Source organism: Hyaena hyaena, unplaced genomic scaffold, assembly GCF_003009895.1.
Source record: "Hyaena hyaena isolate Hyena2069 unplaced genomic scaffold, ASM300989v1 scaffold_367, whole genome shotgun sequence".
Taxonomy (NCBI): Eukaryota; Metazoa; Chordata; class Mammalia; order Carnivora; family Hyaenidae; genus Hyaena; species Hyaena hyaena.
In genome coordinates this window covers 951,687-973,925 of record NW_024081002.1, presented here as the reverse complement: position 1 = coordinate 973,925, position 22,239 = coordinate 951,687, and the positions used below count along the sequence as shown (strand labels likewise).

Below are 22,239 nucleotides of genomic sequence, written 5' to 3'. Positions count from 1 at the left end.
CAGAGCCGGGGCGAGGGGTGCCTTTTTGTCAGATGTGCCCTCGCCACCCACTTTAGGGTTTACAAAGGCCTTCGTAGGCAGCCTCTTGGTTTGTCCTTGTGATGACCTTGGCCAGCAGCAGGCTAGCCTGGGGGTGTTTCCCTGTTCTGTAAACTGGGACTCAGACTCCGAGATGGAAAGGGGCTGCCCAAGTTCATGTGGGTTCATCACTGCAGAACCGGCTCTCCAGCTCTCGTCCTTGAACCCTGGTGCTGAACTTCTCAGCGTGGGCTTTGGATCGGCAGCATTCGCATTATCTGGGAGCTGGTGCGAAGTTCAGAATCTTAGACCCTACTCCGCATCTACTGACTCTGAAACTTTGTAGCTGTGGTTTAATAGACTGTCCAAGTGGTCTTTATGCAGAATAAAGTCTGAGAAGCACTGTGCTGACCGCCCCCCACCCTAAAGAAGGTCAGTTGGAGATGGGGGTAGGTGGGGGAGGCTGACTCCATTTGGCTGTGTAGGTTGTAGGTGAATAAACAAAGGCTGCAGTGTCTTGGACATGAGAACAGTGTGGGCTGTGTTGACGGGAAGCAGGAATTTTCACGGAGGAGATGATACTTGAGCTGGGCTTTGAAGGCTGAATAGGAGTTTGCCGGGCAGAGTAGTGGGGCAGGGTATACAGGCAGAGGGAGCAGCGCCTGTGAGAACAGACAAGTCTAGGGCCTGAGGGAGAAGGGGGAGGGGCTGTGGGGCCTGGAGCAAACTTTTTTTTTTTTTTTACAAATAGTTTATTGTCAAATTAGTTTCCACATAACACTCAGTGCTCATCCCCAAAGTGCCCTCCTCCATGCCCATCCCCCCCCCCACATCCATCAGTCCTCAGTTTTTGTCAGCATTCAAGAGTCTCTCATGGTTTGCCTCTCTCCCTTTCCCCCACCATTTCCGCCCTTCTTCTCCCCCTTGTTCCTCCGTCAAGTTCCTCCTAATCCTCCTATACGTGCAAACATGATATTTGTCCTTCTCTGCCTGACTTATTTCGCTCAGCATAACACCCTCAAGGTCCATCCATGTAGCTACACATGGCCAGATTTCATTGTTTCTCATTGCCATGTAGTATTCCATGGTACAGATAAACCACATCTTCTTGATCCATTCATCTGTTGATGGACACTTAGGCTCTTTCCATGTTTTGGCTATTGTGGAGAGTGCTGCTGTGAACATTGGGGTCCATGTGCCCCTATGCATCAGCACTCCTGTATCCCTTGGGTAAATTCCTAGCAGTGCTATTGCTGGGTCATAGGGGAGTTCTAGTGTTAGTTTCCTGAGGAACCTCCACACTGTTTTCCAGAGGGGCTGTACCCGTTTACATTCCCACCAACAGTGTAGGAGGGTGTGGAGCAAACTTAATGTGGGTAATATTCTTTGGGTTTTACTCCTGCCAGAGTGCGGAGCGGTCATTCTCTTTTATTTATTTAATTGGTTAATTAAAGTAAAGGTCAGTTTTGGTTTTCGGAAGGCTGCCCCGGGGGGTTGGATACATGGGATGGGCTGGGGTGGTGGGTTGGGGGCAAAGCAGAGGTCTTTTGGAGAGAAGGTAGGGACATGCAGGGGTGAGGTCTTGCCCTTGTTCTCATTTCAGAGCTGTTTCAGAAAGAATTAACAGGAATGCAGATGTGGGGCCCATGGGATGGGGGAGGCAGGGGGAGAGGCGGGGCTTTAGGGCAGAGTTGGAGCTGAGTTGATGTTACAAGGTGACTGCATTCAGCCCGAGGCTGCTGGAGGGGAAGAGGAGGAAGGGCACTTGCCTGTTTTGGGGAGCGCCTGGATGTGCTCCCTCAGGCAGGTGCAGGGAGGAAGCTTCGAGCAGGGACTTGAGCGGCATGGAGGTGGAGTGGGTGGGAAAAGAACCGCAAGAGCCAGGGGTGGGATGCTGAGCCCAGGTGCCGATGGGGGGGAAGTCCGGAGGGGGTGTAGGTCCCAGAGAGGCAAGGCCTGCGCCACAGCGCTCTGTTCTTACAGACACTCACCCAAGTTTGCAAGCAGAAGACAGCATGACACCAGGGATGGTTAACACTAAACTGTGTGTTGGGGGCTCTAGAGCTATACCAGAAGGTTCCCCTTTGTTTTCTTGCATCCCTGCCCTTCCCCGTTGAGAGCACCTAGTTGGGTGGCTTTTCTTTCCTGTTGAGTGAGTGGCGACTAAGCTAGGTGCTCTCTGTGCATGCTCGGTCTCTCTCTCTCTCTCTCTCATCAGTCCTGGATTGCAGGTGAAGAGACAGAAAGCGATCACAGTTTGTAAGCGGCAGAGTTGGAACTTAGGTCTGTTCTCAGTCTGTTCTTGCCATTTTTTAAAAAAAAAAGTTTTTATTTTGAGAGAGAGAGAGAGAGGGAGGGAGGGAGGGAGCGGGGGAGGGGCAGAGAGAGAGGATCCAAAGTAGGCTCTGCACCTGCAGCCAGGAGCCTGATGGTGAGGCTCAAATTCCCCAACCCTGAGATCATGACCTGAGCTGAAACCAAGAGCGTTGGACACTTAGCCGACAGAGCCACCCAGGCGCCCCTGTTCTCGCCTTGTTTTGAAGAGCCACCAGGCAGAGGACAGAGATGGGACTGGACCCTTAATGCTAGGGTACCAGGAAGAGCTCAGGGACCCGCTGTGGAATTGAAGCAGCCTCCCGTGAGGAAGGTGGCTCTGTCACCTTACATGAGGAAGAGGCCCGTGCTGGTGTCAGGACTCACGAGAGACGAAAACATTTTGGGGGCAAATGAGGCGCTCAGACCTGGAGACGATGTGTCCACTGTGCAGGCGACCCCTCAGCAGGGTCACTCCTGATCTCACAGATTGTGTTGATAAAGGTCTGGCAAATCCCGTTCATCCCTTTACCTCCTTGTGAGGCCCTCCCCGCCGCCCTGCTCCCTTCCTGACGCAGGGAGTACAAAACCCTCGTGCTGGGAGGTGACCAGACGATGGAGCACATGGACTCCTCGTTGTACATGCGGCAGGGGGAGCGGCTTTGACATAACTTGCAGCTCCACTGCCTGCTCCGTGGACACGACATAATCTGACGGCATGTTTGGGAAGTGCTTTGTGAACAGAGGCGCCGAGTTTGAAGTTCTCGGTTAAGCCGACGCCCAGGGCCTTGCTGCAGGCGGCACGGGTTCAGTACCCGCATCCTGGGCTTCCAGTGGAGATTTTGCTCTCGTGAACACAAGAGTTCAATGCAGGTGTTGGGACCAGGGAGAAAAGCCTTGCCTTTCCATGCCCCCCCCCCTCCTTTTGGAGAATATGATTCACTGACTGCCTAAGACATCAGGATCCGAAGGAGAGATGCTGACCGAACAGGGAGTGGACATTGCCACTTTGGGCCCAAATCTCAGGCGATCATGTTGACTCCTGCTTAAACTAGGGCATTCTGAGGCACGTCACGGTTTCCACATTTGTATTTTCTCCTGGGCAAGCACCGTCATTTCTTTGCAAACTTGGAAAGCTATTCCCCACGTATCTCAAAGATAGACCTAAATTATGTGAGGGGTGTGCCTAAATGTATAATTTTTAACGGTTACCATATTGGAAACATATGCCATTATCCCATCTGATTGCGAGGAATGTGAGCCAGCCCAGAATTTCTGGAACAGGCAAGCTACTGTGGCAGAGGTGGCTATTAGTGGTTGTTACAACCCCCGTGGAATGGATAGGGAGAGTTTTAAGTGCTGACGTGTGTCCAAAAGACACCCCACCAGTTGGTTGGGAAGAAAACTGCGGCCTCTCTGCCTGTTTACGTATCCGTGTTTCATTGCTTTGACTTCTCTGTGTCCCGCGTTTTTATGTTGGCCGTATTTCTCGAGGTAGAGAACTTTCATCTTTATATTGTGCAGAGTATTTGTCTCTCCCTCCTGCCTCTTAAAGAACAAGTAGTACCTACGCCTTATAAGGCCTCCGTTTGATGACAGGATTTTTGTCTTCTGCAAGTCTGTTCTTGCAGAGGGGAAGCTTTGAGGTGTCTGAGCTGAAATAGCCAGGTCTTTGCCGCCCCAGCCTTCACTGTCTGTGTGGCTGCAGAGCTCCCCAGGGGAGAGCGATCATTTCTGACGTATGGTGGGGGACCCCAGCACCTTCATGTCTTTCTGTTGGTAAGATTCGGTGCCAGGTAGACTGATCTGGGCCCTCAGCCTCTCTGGGTTACTGGAAAGCTGTGCTGTAACGCCCAGTGTCTCCACTGCCCAGACTCTCCCTCAGTTCAAGCCTGTAAAAATGCGTCAGTGGAGCTGTGTAGATGAGGGGGTTTTGTATTCCATTCCCACGGACAGAAACTTGGGGATCGGCCCATTAAAGCTTCTAACCGGACCGTGGCGTGGCCGCGGCAGGCCATCTGAAAGCCCAGGAGGGTGAGTCGAGGCTCACCGGGAACAGACGGGATCAGCCGCCACTTACCACCACGTGTCTCGTGCGCTCTGACATTGCGGTGACATTTGCAGCCTTATTCTGTGTGCTGCTCTGTCAGGACATTGGCAGCCCCACAGCAGTGATGTTTGTTCTCTCGTGCAGGGTGGTGGAGGGAGGGCACCAGGAAACCCAAGGCTGGTGTACTGCCCCGCTCCCAGGGCTGGCCTGAAGGTTCCCGTGGGAGCCCCAAGCTGTGCCCAGAGGCGCACGTTTGTCCCCGCAGCCCACACCCAGCCACCCGCCCGGCCTCTGCTCCAGCTCCTCACTCTGGGGGGTGGGGTGGGGTGGGGGGAAAACGATCTGCTTCCCGAGTTCTCTCTCTTTCTCCCTTTCTGACCCTTTCCAGAGGAATGTGTTTGGGGCTTGGATGCCCCTGACTTTCTGAACGGGAGACACGTCGGGGCCACCCCCCACCCCTGCATCCTCGAAGCTGGGGTCCCTGTCTCTTAGCTGCGATCATCTTGATGTTTGAAAAGACCCCATCCCGAGGAACCCCCAGAAAAGGCTTCCCTTGTGACATGTGACGTCGTCACCCCACCGGCATTCGCCACTTTGTTGGCCCCGAGCCGTGTAAATCTGCTGTCCACCCTCCAGCCGGCGATTGGACGGGGCGAGGCGCGGGCTTCCCATCTGTTCCCTGTTTGCATTTGGGCGCCATTTCAAAACCCACACGGGAAAGTTTATAGGCAAACATTATAAAAAGTGACAGTCTGAAGTGCTGTGATGGCTGGTTTGGCAACATAAAGCGTTACCTGAAATAGCTTACTGTTCCAAACTCCCTCCCTGCTTCAGCTGTCCTGAGCCGGTCCTGCTGGTGACACGGGGGAGGGACCCAGGGACGTGTGCCGTGAGGTCGCATAAGTCACGGCCTTTTTGGACTTTGACAGGATGTCCCCTCCCCAGGCTCTCGGCGCACATGGCCAGGATTTGCTTCCCTGAGCTTGTTTACCCAGAGGTAAACACCTGCGGATTGCAGCCAGTGACATTGGTGTGATGTCACTCTGAGAAGTCATGACTCCTGCCCTCACCTGCTGAGGGCTGGCCCCCCATCCTCAGTGCTTTTCTCTTTCCAGATGAGGCCCCTCTGCTCCCCAGGAGTGAGGGCACTAAGCCTCCCCAGGGGGAGGGAAGGGATCGCACACACTGCACGCGGGGACGGGCTACAGGAGTGCCCGCTCTCCCGTTCTTTACTATCCACATAGTCACTTGGATATTGAGAAAAAAGCAGTGTGATCACTCGCTGCTGGCTCTTCTCAGCGCTTGAAACTTCTGGGGAGCAAGTTGAAGTTGACGCACCCACCGTGTGCACATGGCGCGCAGAAACCAGCACGGCGAGCCCTCGAGGGGCGGGGTCCCCTGCTCTGCCTGTCTGCTCAGCTGTCTCAGGTCCCCTTGAACATGTCCTTCACTGGCGTGTGGTGTTTTTTCACTTTGAGTTAACGTTATGAAAGATAGATGGAATTTTGTGTCTGTCTGTGGACGTCTCTGAGAGAATATCTGGTGTGGAGCAGAGTGGCTTCTGGAACCTTCCCCTGTTGTGTTTTGGCAAGATCAGAGGAGGGACAAGGTTGGCCTGTGCGTTCCACGTGGATTTCTCCCCCACTCTGCGTAAGAAAGGTTAAAAGTAAGCTGTAGTGTTGGAAAAAAAACATCCAGGAAACGTTAATATGACTATAAAAGGTATTGTTTGAATCTCCCGGGGAATACTTTGCCCTGTGTCAACTGTCCTGCTTTACAGAGCAGGCTGCGCAGCTTGCTGGAGGGGGTGGGGTGGGGAGGGGAGGAGGGGGAGGCCCCGGCCCCGGCAGGGGAAGCCGATCCGCATGGGGGAGCATCACAGGTGCGTCATCGCTGGTGTCAGAGGACTTGGCAGATCCTTCTGGCTCCCCACCGCACGGTGTGAGGGAGATGCCTGTGCAGGTGTGCGTGGCGCTCTCACCGAGCGGCTTTGCAGGGCACCTGCGGCTTTCAGGCACAGGAGAGAAACCCCGGCCGGGCGTGGCCTCCTGGGGGTGGGTGGGGACAGAGTGGCCTCCTGAGCCAGCCGCTTGGGTTTCAGGCCAAGAGCCCATGTCCTTGGCACCTTGTCCCGAGCTGTGTTTGAGGCAGGAACCCACAAGCAGGGCGGGGGTGCTCCTGGGTGGGGTGGCAGGGGGCCGGCGTGGCCGCCCTTTCCCCCCTCCTCACCTCCCACTTGCTGCCCCCCAACTGTCTTCCTTCTCTTGGTACTGTGTCTCCCCAAACTCTTCCTCCGTCCTTTCCCTTTTTAAAAAGAAATTTTTAATGCATGTTTGTTTGTTTATTGGGAGGCTGCAAGCAGGGGAGGGGCAGAGAGAGGGCGACAGAGGCTCTGAAGCGGGCTCTGTGCTGACAGGCTGACGGCAGTGAGCCCAGTGGCGGGGCTCGAACCCACGAACCGCGAGATCATGACCTGAGCTAAAGTCAGACGCTCAACCGACTGAGCCACCCAGTTGCCCCTGTTTATTTATTTTTGAGAGAGAGAGAGAGAGAGCACATGAGCGTGAGAACACAGAGGAGCAGGGGAGGGGCAGAGAGAGCGAGAGAGAGAGAATCCCAATCAGGCTCCATGCTGTCATGCCTGTTCCAGCCTCACATGGGGCTCGAACTCTCAAACTGTGAGATGATGACCTGAGCTGAAATCAAGAGGTAGATGCTTAACTCACTGAGCCACCCAGGCGCCTCCTATCCTTTTCGTTCACCCATTCGCCCTTCTCCCCAAGCCGTGTGTACCATCCTGGTGTGAACACTGGTATTGGGGGGTAATAGCTTCATACCACAAACCCCCAGTGAGCTTTCCCTGAACTGATCCCTCGGGTGAGGGAGGAGCACGTGCTTTCCACGTGTACATGCGGGGCAGGTACAGCTTCACTCTCACTTGAAGTCAGGTGGCTTAATTGTAATGGACGAACACCATTAGTAACGGGGTTACTTTACTCTCCTTGAAGCTTCTCCTCTCACTGGAAAACTGAGTGACAGTTTTGACCTGGTTTTACCGGCGAGAAGAACCACTTTGAGTAGAAGTCCCCTTGCGGGCCCAGTGAGATCAGAGCCTGTCTGTAACATTGACCTTGAGTCGGAGACTCAGTGCGTCTGTGGAGATGCTGATCCGGATGCCCCCTGAGTATCCTCTAAAGTTAGCGGTGCTGGAGGCACGGTGAGCATGGTCAGCCTCCAAGCAGCAGTGACGGTCACGGGCCCGACAGGTTACAGATCGGAAGCCGAGGTTCCCGTTGGTTGGCAATAAATAGCATTCTTGCTCTGCAGTGGGTGAGGGGCTGGGGGTAGAGGAACGGAGTAGGGTTGGGCCTCAGGGCTCCTTCCGCTTCTTGCTCCGGAAGCCACGAGTGTCATCAGCGCCTGCGTGTCCAGCCCCAGGCAAGACGCGGTCCCTGCCCTTGAGGTCTCAATGTGTCACGTTCTTCCTTTACAACCGGCAGGAAGTGTGGTGTCTTTGCTACGTTGGTCCAGGCAGCCCTGGCTTCAGCGTGACTCCCTGGTTTACCTGTTTCAGGTGGAGCAAAGAATTCTCGGTGAAAATGCTTTCCTTTAAAAACAGGGAAATCGTGAGGCACCTGGGTGGCTCAGTCGGTTAAGCGACTGACTTTGGCTCAGGTCATGATCTCGCGGTGTGTGGGTTTGAGTCCCACATCGGGCTCTGTGCTGACAGCTCAGAGCCTGGAGCCTGCTTCAGATTCTGTGTCTCTGTCTCTCTCTCTCTGCCCCTCCCCTGCTTGTGCTCTGTCTCTTAAAAAAATAAATGTTAAAAACAATTTTTTTAAAACAGGGAAGTCATAACCTTTGTCGGGAGAGAGAGGTTTCTGCATCATAATTGTAAGCATCTTGCTTATCTTTTTTTTTTTTTTTTTTTAAAGCAGCGTCCACACATTCCCCTGCCTGTGTGATATAGGGATGTGGCTCTCCTGGTGTGAGGGGCCAGGGCAGAGGCTTCTCTCTCCTTGAGAGAGCGAAGATTCGCACTTTAGGGTCCAGCCACCCCTCTGTCCTCTCTCGGTGACCAGTTCTGGCTCAGAGGAAAGCAGATTCTGATATATTCTTGGTGACTTGCTGATGATGCCATGTGGTCCTCATAAACATTGATTATTTTATGACCGAGGCTAATCCACTGTGAATTCGTTCTAATGCTGTGGGTGCCATTTCAGTAATTATTTGTTGGTTATACGGGACCCAAATGACCTCTGACCCTTGCTCTAACGAGCTGTGCAAGCCCTTGGGCCAGGTGTCTTGTGGGGCATTGTGAGTTCCTATGTGACTCCACGCTGCTGGAAAGGGGGCAAGGCCGGCGATTCGGGGCCACGCTGATTCCTTTTTCTCTTCTTTCCCTTCTTTCCCACATTTTCCCTCCTCTTCCCCTTTCTGCTCAGGCTTCCAGTTTCAGGATGTTTCTAGGACTCCCTCCATTCAGGTGTATCAGGACCTCGGCAAGCTCAGGAGGCGTGGCCTAAGGAACCTTCCAGCTCAGGTCCTGGTGACACCTTTCAGACACCGCTTTGCCCTTCACCCTCCTCAGAGAAGCCTTCTCCGAACATCCCGTACCACGGGGGTTGGCACACTTTTTGTAAAGGGCGAGGCTTTGCGGGACATAAGGCTCAGCTGTGCCACAACAGAGGCCCCAGACAGCACTTAAGGAGCACACGTGGCTGTGTGCCAGGAATACCGTGTTTACAGAACCGGCCAATGGCTGGGTTCGGCCCGGGGGCCGGGGTTTGCCAGCCCCTCCCTGGGAGAGCCCTCCCCCACTGACTGTTTGTGCCGCGCTCTTGCTGTATTTGGCTTCCTGCACTTCATATATTTTTTGTGGGCTTTCTGTTTATTGGCGGTCATCCCCACCGTAATTAAAGTTCCACCAGTGAGGCAGGGATTTTACTGTTCCCCGGGGCTCCCAGAGCATCTAGAATAAAGCGTGGCCCGTAGGAGATGTCTAGTAGATGTAGAATGTGAAAAGCAAAACTTAGTCGGGAAGTGTGACCTGCCTATAAATTGGGGTTTTGTGTGTTTGTTCATGTTAAGTTTGACTCTTATTTTCTTCTTCTTCTTTTTTTTTTTTTTTTGTTGTTGTCGTGGTTCTCTCTTTATGTCCTTTTCAACGTCTGGGCTCTTCTTGGCAGGGACGCCTGTGGGGAGCTGTTGGTGGGTGGCGGTGAGGGTTTCTAGACCCAGATACACCCGGTCCTCACCGCTCCTTCAGCTGTGGGACTAAGGCACGAGTGACTCTACTCCATTGTCCTGTGGGAGGTTTGTCCGGACGACACTCTCAAGGACAAAACAGTTGCCTCATGATGATGCCCAGATTTGGAGCCATCCCAGCGCTGGGAAGCTTGATGTTTCCTGGGCTTGGGACTCTGGGTACCATTCACAGTTCCCATGGTGAGGGATGAAAGCCCGTTCATGGGTCCTTGTGGGTCCCGGGCCAGCAGCTCCGGGTGCTCCCTTTGCAGCCCCGTGGCTCCCCCCTGGCTTGTACAGGTGGCCAGAGTCCCCTCCTGCTCTGAGGACTCGGGGACCGCAGTCATGTTCAGCACAGGGCCCTCCCAAGTGTGTGCCTTGGGGCGGGAGGGACACCCAAAGAGACCTGAGCCCTCCATGTGCGTCGTGCTGGGAGACAGGACATTCCCTGGCAGCTGGCCAAGCGGACAGGTGAACCGGGAGGGGGAGGTGCGCTTCAGCCCCAGGCCCCGGGGACGGATGGCAAGCTCACATCCAGCTGGGTGACTTGGGCCTTAAAGGATGAGTTGGGTTAACGGGGAGGCGAGGGAGGGAGGAGCACCTCTAAAGGAGATAAACGCCAAGGGCGGAGGCCGGTTCGCAGGACGTGTGTGGGCGCTGGCGGGCAGAGAGGGCCACAGCTGGGAATGTCAGGGTCAGGTGCCCAGCTGCTTCGTTTCCAGATCCGTCTAGGCGCAATGTGGAAACCTCGTCTTGGCTTTCTGGGGCATTTTGTTCTTTTTGGTTGTTAAGAAAAACAGCGTGTTCCAGCTTAGGCAGCACAGCCGTTAGTCTCCAGGCCAGCAAAGTGATCTGGGCCTGAGAGCTTTGTCAAGGACCCATGAGCGTCCCTTGAGTTTGGGCATTTCATTTTAGGAAGCTTGGCATTGTGACAACAGGCAACATCTAGCACAAATGTGTGTGTGTGTGTGTGTGTGTGTGTGCGCGTGCGTGCGCATGTATGGGTTTGTGGGTGTAGACACACAGCCGTGCAGTCGGATTGAACAAAAAAATTACAAAACACACGTCCTTATGAATAAAAAACGCCACAGGAGTAGAATTTCCCACGGGTGACACTGGCGAGCAGGCTTCAGGTTGGTAATAGACTGCAGAGATTTCCTACATTTTTCTTCCATGCTGGGGGTTGGGTGTGTGTGTACAGCTTGTGGAGACGAAGTGGGGTCGCTTCTATTGGGCTCTCGCTCTGGTCGATGTCTCCGCCACTCTGTCTGCTCTGTGCTCGGCTTCCTGGGTGCAGGCGGACGCCAACGCCTGCTGGGGCCACTTGCAGACCAAGAACCGCCTCTCCTAGGAAAAAACGGGCCGCTACTGACCTTTGTTGGACGTTCTCTCCTTTTCCTTCTTCCCATCTGTCTCCATCTTCTCTCTCCCGCCTTTCTGCAGAGCCGCCAACCAAATACCAAATCTCCCAACCTGAAGTTTACGTGGCCGCGCCCGGGGAGTCGCTAGAATTGCGCTGTCCGTTGAGAGATGCCACCATGATCAGTTGGACTAAGGATGGGGTACACTTGGGGCCCAACAATAGGACAGTGCTTATTGGGGAGTACTTGCAGATAAAAGGTGCCACGCCTAGAGACTCCGGCCTCTATGCTTGCACGGCGGCTAGGCCGGTAGACAGCGAGGCTGTCTACTTCATGGTCAATGTCACAGGTGAGTCGGCCTGCGAGCCCTCTGCTCTCTCTTCTCTGTAGCTGTTTTCTGGGTAAAATTGTACCGGACAAGGGAACTCCTAGTGGGATCTGCTAATTGGATGCCACGCACGGCGCTCCCCAGTTTGTTATTGATCCGATTTTGAAGTTCTTCCGCAGGACCAGTGCTGCCAGAGAGGCTGGTCGTTAACAATGACACGATTCTCATGTGCAAAGGAGCATTTTTCTTTTAAGACAGCATGCTTTTATAGAAGTAGAAAACACATCCCCTCGATCCCCCAAACTGCTGGCATCCTTGGCAGTTAGAATATACGATTGCAATTTGATGTGGAAGATCTCGGATTCCTTTTATTAAAACTCGAGTTCCTCTCCTTGATTTTTCTTCCACACAGTGAGGGGGAAAGTTTAAAGATTTGCTTTCAGAAGCGTGTAAATGGATGGAAGGCCACACAGGGGCTAAGTTTTGCTGGGGACTAATTCCCTTCTTGAAGGGGATTCTGACAACTGAAAGGTGGTGTTGGAAAGAATCTTTGGATAACCACACAATCAGTAAATTTGTTGGGAACTTGAATACTGTTTGAAGCTTCAAATCCAGTTTTAATATATCCAACTTGACAGTATGTTTAAAAAATGCGAGAGCAGAAAGCATTGGGAATCCTAATCCAGACCAACTGTCCTCGTGGAGAGAAAATTTAAGCCATTAAAGCCATCTTCACTAAAACACGATCTCAGACTTTTCGCGGGGGCTCCTGGGTTGTGGCATTCCCTATCCAGAAGGACTAAGTTGTACGTGATGACAGCCTTTTGCTTTGCAAAAACACAACCACGGATATATTCTTTTGAATACAGATGCCATCTCATCCGGAGATGATGAGGACGACACGGAAGGCTCCGAGGATTTTGTCAGTGAGACCAATAGCAACAAGAGTAAGTAGTGGCCATCTCGGAAGGTCCCCGAGAGAGCAGAGCCCGGTGGGAAGCCCGGACTTGCACCTGCCGTCTTGTCCGCTCTTCGGAACGCTGTGCCCTGCGGCCCTTGACTTTCCTCTGCTGTGTCCTCTCCTGACTTTCTGATCTGAGAATAAACCCGTATTCCTGTACACCCTTCTCTACTGTTTGTCCTTTCCTTATTGTGTCAGTCGTTACTCTCTCGAAAGCCATTACCAGTTTTCTTTCCTTGAATTTCTTTTTCTCTTTGGTTTCTCACTGTTCGGAGGTGTAATACGACCGGAAACACATACCACCCTGGTTTTTGGTAACCTTTGACGGTGCTTGGCTTCACTCCATGGTTCTCAGCTGAGAGGGATTGTCCTCCTTCTGACTCCCCTGGGGGACATTGGGCAACATTTAGTGGTCTCATTTGGGGTGGGTGGAATGCTATTGACATCCAGTGGGTAGAAGCCAGGGGTCCTGCTAATGAACATCCCACGATGTATAGGGCAGCCCTTAACAAAGAAGGATCTGGTCCAAAATATCAGCAGTGCTGAGGTTGAGAACTGTAGCCTTTTTTTTTTTTTTAACATTTATTTATTTTTGAGAGACAGACAAAGCACAGGTAGGGGAGGGGGAGAGTGGAGGGGGGGGGACACAGAATCCAGAGGAGGCTCCGGGCTCAGGTCTGTCAGCACAGAGCCTGATGCAGGGCTGGAACTCGTGGATCGCGAGATCATGACCTGAGCCAAAGTCAGGCGCTTAATCGACTGAGCCACCCAGGCACCCCAAGAAACTGTGGCCTTTTCAGACATTACTGCATGCTGAGAGGAAATAAGGAAAGAGGGCTGTACTCTGTATACCGTGACGGAGGAGGGCACCAGCAAGTGCTCTTTACTAAAGGCCGTTAACATTGAGCAGTGACATGGGAGGCCTCGGGGAAGAAGAACTTGACCTCTCTTTCTCTGTCACTTCTGAGTGGGGTGACCCTCGGCAAGTAATTTAACTTCTCTGCCTCGGCTTCTTCAGCTATAAACTGGACATAATAACATCTGATGGTTGTTCCAAGGATTAGATGAATTTGTATTTCGCGCCCAGAAAAGCGTGTGTCTGTTCAGTAAAGAAGATAAAATGTAGCATTAGTTATATTTCTAGTAACAAGGCTTGAATGTTTCCACAGTGATTGTACCTTAGTCGCTGGCATTCTTTGCTTAGGTGTCCTAGTCTGCATTTTTTCAAAAGTACTTTAATAAATTTTATCAAGGCTTAAATAATAAGCTGGTTAGTTATGAAAATGGGCCCAGGGCTTTCAAAGGCAAGAAGAGAAAATGGATACTGTTGGGGACCTGGGATAACTTGTGAATTGCATTTGTTTGAGTCTCCTAGCAGCTTAGGCAAAAAGGGAAACATTTTGGTTTATAGTTTTCATTGTTTTGGCAAGAGAAGGCTTGGGGTCTGCACCACTGTGTCAGAATCGTCTAAGAACTTATTAGCAATGAAAATGGCAAAGTCCCACTCGAGACCCACTGAACTGGAAACTCCAGGGATGATTCTCATGTGCAGTGGTGAATGAGAAGCCCCGACTTAGGGATTCACAGCTGTAGATCTGCCTTGAGCCGGAGTTCACTGTGAGCTCTTGTTTTTTTGTTTTTTAATATTTTTATTTATTTCTAGGAGAGAGAGAGAGAGCGTGAGCAGGGGAGGGTCAGAGAGAGAGAGGGAGATACATACTCTGAAATAGGCTCCAGGCTCTGAGCTGGCAGTCAGTACAGAGCCCGACGCGGGGCTCGAACCCACGAACCGTGAGATCATGACCTAAGCGAAAGTCGGACGCCTAACCGACTAAGCCACCCAGGCGCCCCGTGAGCTCTTGTTTTTAAAAACTGGGGGTGAGTGAAACTATCTTCTGCTGTGATTTGTACCGACCTTCTTATGAAGTCATTATGGTGATTATTTAATAATACATCGCTGGGACATCAGAACACATCACTCACTCCTTGTTAGTCCTTTGGCTCTGACACGAGAGGCAGGGAAGGACCTGGCTTTGGAGGTCTGGCTTTGGGCAGGTTGGGTGCTGGTTGCCGGCTCAGGCAATGCCCCCATCAGCCCTGTAAGGTGGAGAGAGCTATTGGAACACTGTTTTATTGGCTGGAAGTTCGTGATCCAGTGAGTGAAAGGCAAAGCTGCCATTCGCTGTGGTCCTGTTGCATGTTGGATCACAGTCCCCAGGGTGGTGATGGGGGGCGGGGGTGCAGTGAGGATGCCTGCCTTGTTGCCTGCAGCGCCCAGGTGGTGCAGGGATGTCGGAATACGGCGGCGGTTGCGTTGTGTTGGCATACCTGGGACCTGCGTTGTCCTGGTGAGCGGTACCACCTCTGAGAGCAGGCTGTCAGGAGCATTGGGGAAGCTGGAAAGTGTAACAGCAAGGTATAGGTTAGGTAACAAGCAGACCGAGTGAACTGCATCTCTCTCTGATGACTGGGGAGGCATTACCTGCCATGGACCTCCAGGTTTTCATCCTGAACGCAAGTCCCAACTGCCCAGTGCCTTTGCAGACGGGCCGCAGAATGGAGCCCACGTTAACGCATGCCATGCCTTTGCCCTGTGACCAGCGTCCTTTGTAATGAGCTCTCGAATGACACCGCATCTGCCCTGCGATGGGCGCTCTGTGGTGATTAAGAGCCGGTGGTAGCTGTACCAGGGAGATACTGCTGTCGGGAACTGCCTCTGTTTGGTGCCTGTGAAACATTAGACCCTATTTAAAGTGATAGCAGCTCTTAGCTGGCTCCTTGGCCCCTGCCATCTGTTAGTGTGATTAGGCCTGTCTGATTCACAGGTGCAGCCTGGGGCAGTGAAGATTAAGCAGCTGTGGCCTGCGTGGCCAGAGGAATGCCACGGCCGGGGTGATTGGCAAGGCGGGGAAGGGGATGTTGCCATTCAGACGATTTTTTGCCACCTCCAGTGTCAGATGCCTGACCTGATTAATAGGGAAAATTGTAGAAGCGCCGAATTCCATGCATTTTCAGCCACCTGGAAAGCACCCACATGTCCAGGTTGATTCCTTTGGTGCCTTCTGATTGTCTCGGAATGCTGCTGGGGCGTGTTTGAAAGCTCCTCTTCAGTGAAGTTAACAAATGATGCTCCAGTGACCCTGTTCTGACAGTGACATTTCTGGGCTTTTCTAAATCCCCCCCCCCCCCCCACTTTTTGGGTTGTTGTTTGTTCTGCAGCTCGTGGCTTGAAAAACACATTGCAGGTCATTTTCTCTGCCGGTATGCTAGATTATTTAGCGTATCCAATTTTGGTGGTTAGCTGTGAGAAGGCAAGCTTTTATGTGTCCGGTATAGAGTTCTTAAATTATGCACAGACAGCCCGGTGGTCCGATACAGTGGCAAAAATAACAGAAATGAAGGCAAGATTGTGGAATTTGGGCCACGAAAGTAGGTCTGGTCTGATTTTGAGAGGCACGTTTTGCAATATTCAGGTTGACCTTAATTCTTACACCATTTGTACAAGACCCAGCTCAAAGGTGGGCTCCCCTGTAGAGGGTCTTCTTACTCTCTGTGTTCTATTCTCTCGAATTGTGGGCGGTATCACATGGCATCTCTGACCCGCCTTTCCGGGTAGACCACTGTTGGAGAGGCAAGAACTGGCCCGGATGTTGAAGGAATGTTTTGTGGGATTACAGTCCTCATCTACATCTTTTAAGGGCTCATGACAAACAGAGTGATGCTCAGGTCTGGTCTGTACCGTTAAGAGAATAAGCTGGTGCTTCCCAAAGTCTATCCCTTGGAACCTTAGTCCAGAATAATTCTGTGCCAAGAATGAGCTGTATTTTGAAATGGATTTGGAAAATACCTCCTGCTCTGACCCTTTCTTAGAGACTTACAGGGTCCGTCAACATAATACCTACTCTCCAGTGTTCTGTAGTAAAACATCTGCTTAATTTTGGCTTTTCCCAGGGTTTTCCAAACCTATTGACCATAAGACCCTTTTTAAAATACAGCCTTTATTAACATCCTGTTGCATAGGCTTTGAAAATCCCTGCAATGGGCTGATTTGATTGACCTGACTTTTCTTTTGCCTTTTGAGTCAAGTCCTTCCATCACAGATGTGAAGGGCATCCTCGGGTCATATTTTAGCAGCTGACTAGCTGATGACCTCACACCTTACCCGCGCCTGACTGTTTCCCTGAGCGGAACAATTCTGTGATGTCATTTCAAGCCTGGCTGCCAGGAAATAATGCTGCTTACATATGCCCTTTCGTGAAACAGACTTTGTCCGAACAGAAAGTGCTATTTCAAATGCTGATTTTTGAAATGCATCCAGGTTGAAGGTTTTGAAGGGTTCAGAGTTTATCCTTTAGCATGGGAAATCATAACTTAATTAGTCCTTGCCTCCCCCAGGTACCAGGGACCTTTATGGGCTCTCTGGCAGCAAATGAGTAGACATGCATGTCCATTTCCCCAAGTGATTTTTATCACCTCAAGCTTGTGTTTAAGTGACTGATGTTTCTGAAGTACTTGCGACTTAGTTCTTGGAAAACCACGATCGACAAAGTTCAGCTTGACTGCTGAACTAGAGGGAATCGAGAGAGAGGCAGCTTTATCAAGATATTTGCTCCTGGAGTGGTTCTTTCTCTGGAGTGAGGAGAGACAAGACAATTTTCTATTTTGGTTTCATTCCTGTTGAGACCTGCAGATGCCCATACTCTGTGTCAGGGAGAAAGGCCGTTAGCAATTGTTTTTGGAACCATCTAGGGAAAATGAAGGGACTTGGCCTGGGATTCCACACTCCGTTGATCAACCTGCTGATAATAATCCGTTTACAGTCACCTTTGGTCTAATTGGGATTCTTACTTGGTAGGGCTTATGGCTCAGTTGGTAAATGTGTTGGTTTCTTAGTTATGCAGTTTCCAGGAATAATAGTAACAATAAAACAAAACAAAACAAAACCCAAAGCACACAGGCTTCCTGATTTTTTTTTTTTTTTTTTTTTGACATTTCTTTGTAATGGAAACCTCATCCCCTAAAAGGCGGGAATGGTGTCCTATCTGGAAGGTGGGATTGAATGATCTCTTCCTTGGCCTCCCCTGTGGTCAACGAGCATAACCAGAACCTGGAGGGTTTTCTTTTCTAGGCTCGTGGGAGCCTAGAAACTCCCACGAGGCAGCTGGTCACCCAGTGGACTCAGGCATTTCAAAGGTGGGTTTGCCTGGCTTGTTTTAATGTGTTTCTTATCAATGCTTGACCGGTCAACAAGTTGTTGTTTTTAATGAGATTCTCAAATAAAGCCCGCCGCCCCCATAATCATATACCCATCACTCACATCTCCATATTTTGTTGGATTTGTTTTCTCTTCGTTTATGCAAAACTTTTGAAAACATGAACGTTGGTCTCCTAGAAGGATGGGGGTGGAGCTCAGAGACCTCTTCCCACCCCTACCAAGTCAGGGTCAAAGCATTCAAATGTCCTGATTAGTGATATTTTTAAAGGCCCTAATTATAGACTTAAGACAGAGGCCTTAGTGGGGCTTTAGGGAGTTTGTGAGACTTAATCTAGGAGCTGAAACAGGCTCTGTTTTTTTATTTTTGCATCAATAAAAATACAGTTGGCAGTCATTAGCGTCCACAGCTCACATAAATCTTGAACTTTTGACTTAATTACCATGGGAGAGTTCAAAGGGCAGCCTGGAGTGGTTGAAAGAGCACAGCCCAGGGAGCTGGAGTCCTGGGTCTAGCCTCAGCCTGGCCTTGGACATGCAACCTTGTTCAGATCACTTCACCTTTCTGGATGACATTGATCACGTCAGCCGTTGGACCAGATGGTCACCGAGACCTACTGATACAGTGGTAATAGGAGTCTGTGTTTTTCCTTTAAACCGTTGGGCTGTGTTCTCTTTTTGATTTCAGAAAGAGAGGAGACTATAGACCTTCAACATCTCTGTTGAGATACATACAGGGTCAGTAAGGGCTTCTATGGGGGCTGCCATGTTTTTTCATTAAGTTATCATAAGAAACCCTCTAATCCTACCATTTGTTGACACCATATCTGCCTGGAATACCTGGAGTCCTGAGGACACTCCCCATTATCAGAACACTGTTATCAGAACACTCAGTTCACCTCCCTCGTTTTATAGCTCAAGCTTTTTTAACAATTGTTCATCTGGTACATGTTTCCTTCCTTCCATCCACCCATCCATCCATCCACCCATCCATCCATCCGTCCATGTAATAAACACTAGGGTGCCTACTCTGTAGGCTGAAGACCACTCAAGCTGTCCCCTCCAGGTGCTCTACTCTTATTGGTCAGCAGACAGAATGGAATACATTTCAGTATGGGGGACACCTTGGTGATGGAAACACATGTAAATGACAGAGAGGTAGCCCAGCAAAGGAATTAGATGAATCTTGAAGGAACCTTGAGGGAAGTTTTTGTGGGGTTATACATCTCTGTTTAACCAGCACATCTTAAGAGATTACTACTATATTAAAAGTACAATTCTATTAGCATCATCACTAGTATACAAGAACTGTTTCAATGTAGAAAGTAATAATGAGTAGGTACCCCTTGATGGTGGATTTTACTTATTTTTTAAATTTTGGCTGGGTTTTACTGTTCTTTTAACCTCATTATTAGCATTTGATGACTAAGAGAGCATCATTCCTTAGCTACATGTTACATCAGAGGATCTGAGAATGTCCAAGCAGACTGGACCAACCTGTTATGAAGGTCAACTTGTTTACTCTTAATTTAGTATAAGTCATTTTTTTAATGCCATCCAAGATTTATACCAGAATTCCTTTTCTATTAATTGACTTTGAACTCACTCCTCCTACCTCCCTAAGATTATGCCGGGGAAGATACGTTAAGTGGATACTCAGACACTTCTTTGAAACAACATGATAGAGACTTGGCTTGTAGTTTCATCTTTTATAAAGTTGTTGAGGAAACCTTTGTACTGAGCACCTACTACGGGCTCACTTTCATAGATCATTAATTTGTTAAGTGAGTTCCTCCTCTGCATGAACGTTCACAGTATTCAGCAGCCGTGGTATGAAAAGGGGCCTCCTTAGGTAGAGGAGCTTGCCGAGGAGCCTGGTCCTGGTCCCTCAGCAGCTGCCTTGTCGTTCTTGGGGGGGAGGGGGGATGGTAGCTGGCATTTCCATGTGACCAGACTGCAAAAATGGTAGGAAATAACGACTAGAGCTTGCAGAAGACGTCAGGCCACCGATGCAGGAAGCACAACAGGGCAAGTCCTCCAGTACGGTTATTTTTCTAGACCTTCCAGGTTCTCCAGTCTTCACGTAAAACTAGTTTATTTCAGGAGGAGCCATTATAAAATAATAAACTAATCCCTCCCCTCCAGCGTCATGCTCATTAAAAAAATCCGGGAGCTCAATATCTTAAAAGCCTCGTCCCCGAAGTGTGTTGTCCTGTATGATATTAGCAGTCACTCAGTGGTACTGGGCAGAGCACTGGTGTGCCCATCATGGCCACACAGGAAACTTTGAAAACTTGGCTCGATGGCCTTTCTGTGGAGTCACTATTTACAGGTATTCAGGAAGAGAGAAAGTTGCAAATGTAGGTTTCAAGTGGTAGCCACATAGGAGATCGGTTTCTGCTTTGTTGATGAGATTTTACGGTGCCCCACGCACCTTGGATCTCCGCGACTTCAGATGACAAGCGTGGTGCCCCTAACCCTGCCGCATGGCTGTGTCGATTTCTCACGAGCAGGTTTTATAGGTGCCGTTTTGACAATTGAAATGTTACCCCAAGTAAGTGGCTTCCTGCCAGAAATTCCAGCAAAATTCTTTCACCCTTGTCCTTAAATCATTCCTTAGGTGCCAAGACAAAGGCGCTCGTTGCCAGTGTGCTGTTGCCACAGGCCGTGACCGTACGGACTCCTGTGGTTTGGGGTGATCCCTGTGTGGGTTACAGCCTCCCTGCCAGCTTCACCCAGTGAGAGAGGAACAGAGCAACTTTCCTAGTTCCTTAGACTAAATTCCACTTTTTTTTTTTTTTTTTAACATTTTTAGGGAACGTAAAAATCATGCCTAATGGAATGTAAGCCCGTATCTGGTGATTCCTTTTCTATAAAAAAGCAAAGACATTCCAGAGGATCAGTTCAGCCGTAATCAATGCTATCTGAAAGAGTCACTGCATTAATATTTAGCTAATTCGTATGAATAGGCTATTGTGTTTACTTAAACAAATGACATTAGTACAGACACCTGACAGCATGAGGTATGCTTTTCATTTAGGTCAGATTTATAAAAGTCTTTGTGTAGCAACAAAGCTCATTATTTATTTTGTGCTCTTAATGGTTTCTTTTCAGTGGCTGTGGCTGTGGATGGATTTTTCTAAGTAGAAGCTTTTAGAGTGAAAGATTATTGAACTTGTTCCAGTATATACCAGGCCCTGGGAGCCTTGTGATGAATGGTAATCAAATACTCCCTGGTGAGCCCTCAGAGGAATGGGGGTGTGTAAGGGCATTTGACACCCAAAGCCAAATGGCTACCAAGTTGTCTACTCCTTGCAGATACAGCTGATTTCAGAGGAAGGAGTGTAGCCCCGTTCTTTCACCCTTGGCTTCCCATCCCCACCCCCATCCCCATCCTCAGGCCTTCTTTTCCCTGGCATGTGGGACTGACCACCTCAGTTTGGCCTGCTTGCACGGTCTTGGCGCATCGTGTAGACGCCGTCTGTATCCCGCCGCCTTGACACTTAGATAAACAAGGATAAAGAAGATACAGCATGCCCTTGTTAAGAAATCTCCGCTCCACCTTTTTATAGCCAGGTTTCAAGAGCAAGGGTGAGGCCGACGGGGTAGGTGTTTTGAATGCAGTTTATCCAAATTCCTAATTGTGCCACGAAAATCTGGCTGCTAAGTGAAGGGTCTGGTTACCCCTTAGGAGCGAGCTGTGTCATCCACAGAATAGAGGGAGGGGGTATATAAATTGGCATCAGAGACAAGACCCCTGCCTGGGCCTGTTTGCCTCTGATTTGCGGAGTGTGTGTACTGCTTCTCAGTCTAAGCTTTATCAGCAGTAAACCAGTTATGAATCAGTCTTGTAGAATTTCAGTGTTCTAGGATGTTCTAGAAGGCAAGGCCCTGTGGATGGATGCTTTAGGGGAATTTTGGCTACCAGTTTGCTAAGACAGACACATGTGAAAAGTTAAATAGCCGTACGAGGTTTCGATGGAACTTTTGGGCAGTGATGAAGAAGGCAGCGTGCCTTTGGCCCACGCTGGCTGTGCTGCGCCCTGATCTTAAACATCAGAGCGGTTGAAAGTATGGCTTCCAACCCGTTGGAGAAGCTGGTTCTTAACTAGCCGTGGAGATGAGGGGCAGACGCTCTGGAATCAGACTGCCTTGGCTCAAATCTGCCTGCGTCTCTTCCTAGCTTTGTAGCTTCTGTGTGCCTCAGTTTCCTCATCTCTAAACGGGGATTATAATAATGCCTTCTGCATCGGATTGGTGTCAGGATTAATGTGTTAAACACGTAAGAGCTTTTCGAGTTCTGTGTGGTAAATATGAAGCACTCATCCAATAGTGCTCAGTAGCCATTGTTGGCCGGCGTGACAAATTATGCTGGTACCCTGGATTGATGCTGCGGTTTTTATTTAGATCAGATGCCCTTCATTTGGTGACTTAAAAAAGTTAATCTCTTTCTTGAGTTTAAAGAATCACTTATGGCCCATGACTTTGTGGGCCATTCAGAGAGCTTAACTTTCTGTAACACATAATCCATAGCCTCCAATTAAGATTTTTCTGCTCAGACATGGTAGTAGAATTATGGCATTCATAACCACCAAAAAACTCCTTTCTCCATTAAAAAAATTAAAACGTAGGCGCGCCTCGATGGCTCAGTTAAGCGTCTGACTTCTGCTCAGGTCACGATCTCACTGCTCAGGAGTTTGAGCCCCGCGTAGGGCTCTGTGCTGACAGCTCAGAGCCTGGAGCCTGCTT

General features: G+C 50.1%; 1 protein-coding gene across 11 annotated transcripts in view; it reads left to right on the top strand.

Moving 5' to 3' along the window:
• FGFR2 (fibroblast growth factor receptor 2) overlaps positions 1 to 22,239 on the top strand; it is a 109,051-nt gene that overhangs the window by 17,697 nt on the left and 69,115 nt on the right. For 6 of the 11 annotated variants that reach the window (XM_039250471.1, XM_039250469.1, XM_039250467.1 and 3 more), the window contains exons 3-4: positions 11,072 to 11,338; positions 12,187 to 12,264. The exons of 3 other annotated variants lie outside the window; for them this stretch is intronic. In XM_039250471.1, the coding sequence (XP_039106402.1) occupies positions 11,072 to 11,338; positions 12,187 to 12,264 (345 nt within the window). The remainder of the gene's footprint in view (positions 1 to 11,071; positions 11,339 to 12,186; positions 12,265 to 22,239) is intronic. 2 more of the 11 variants (XM_039250473.1, XM_039250472.1) reach the window with 1 other exon arrangement.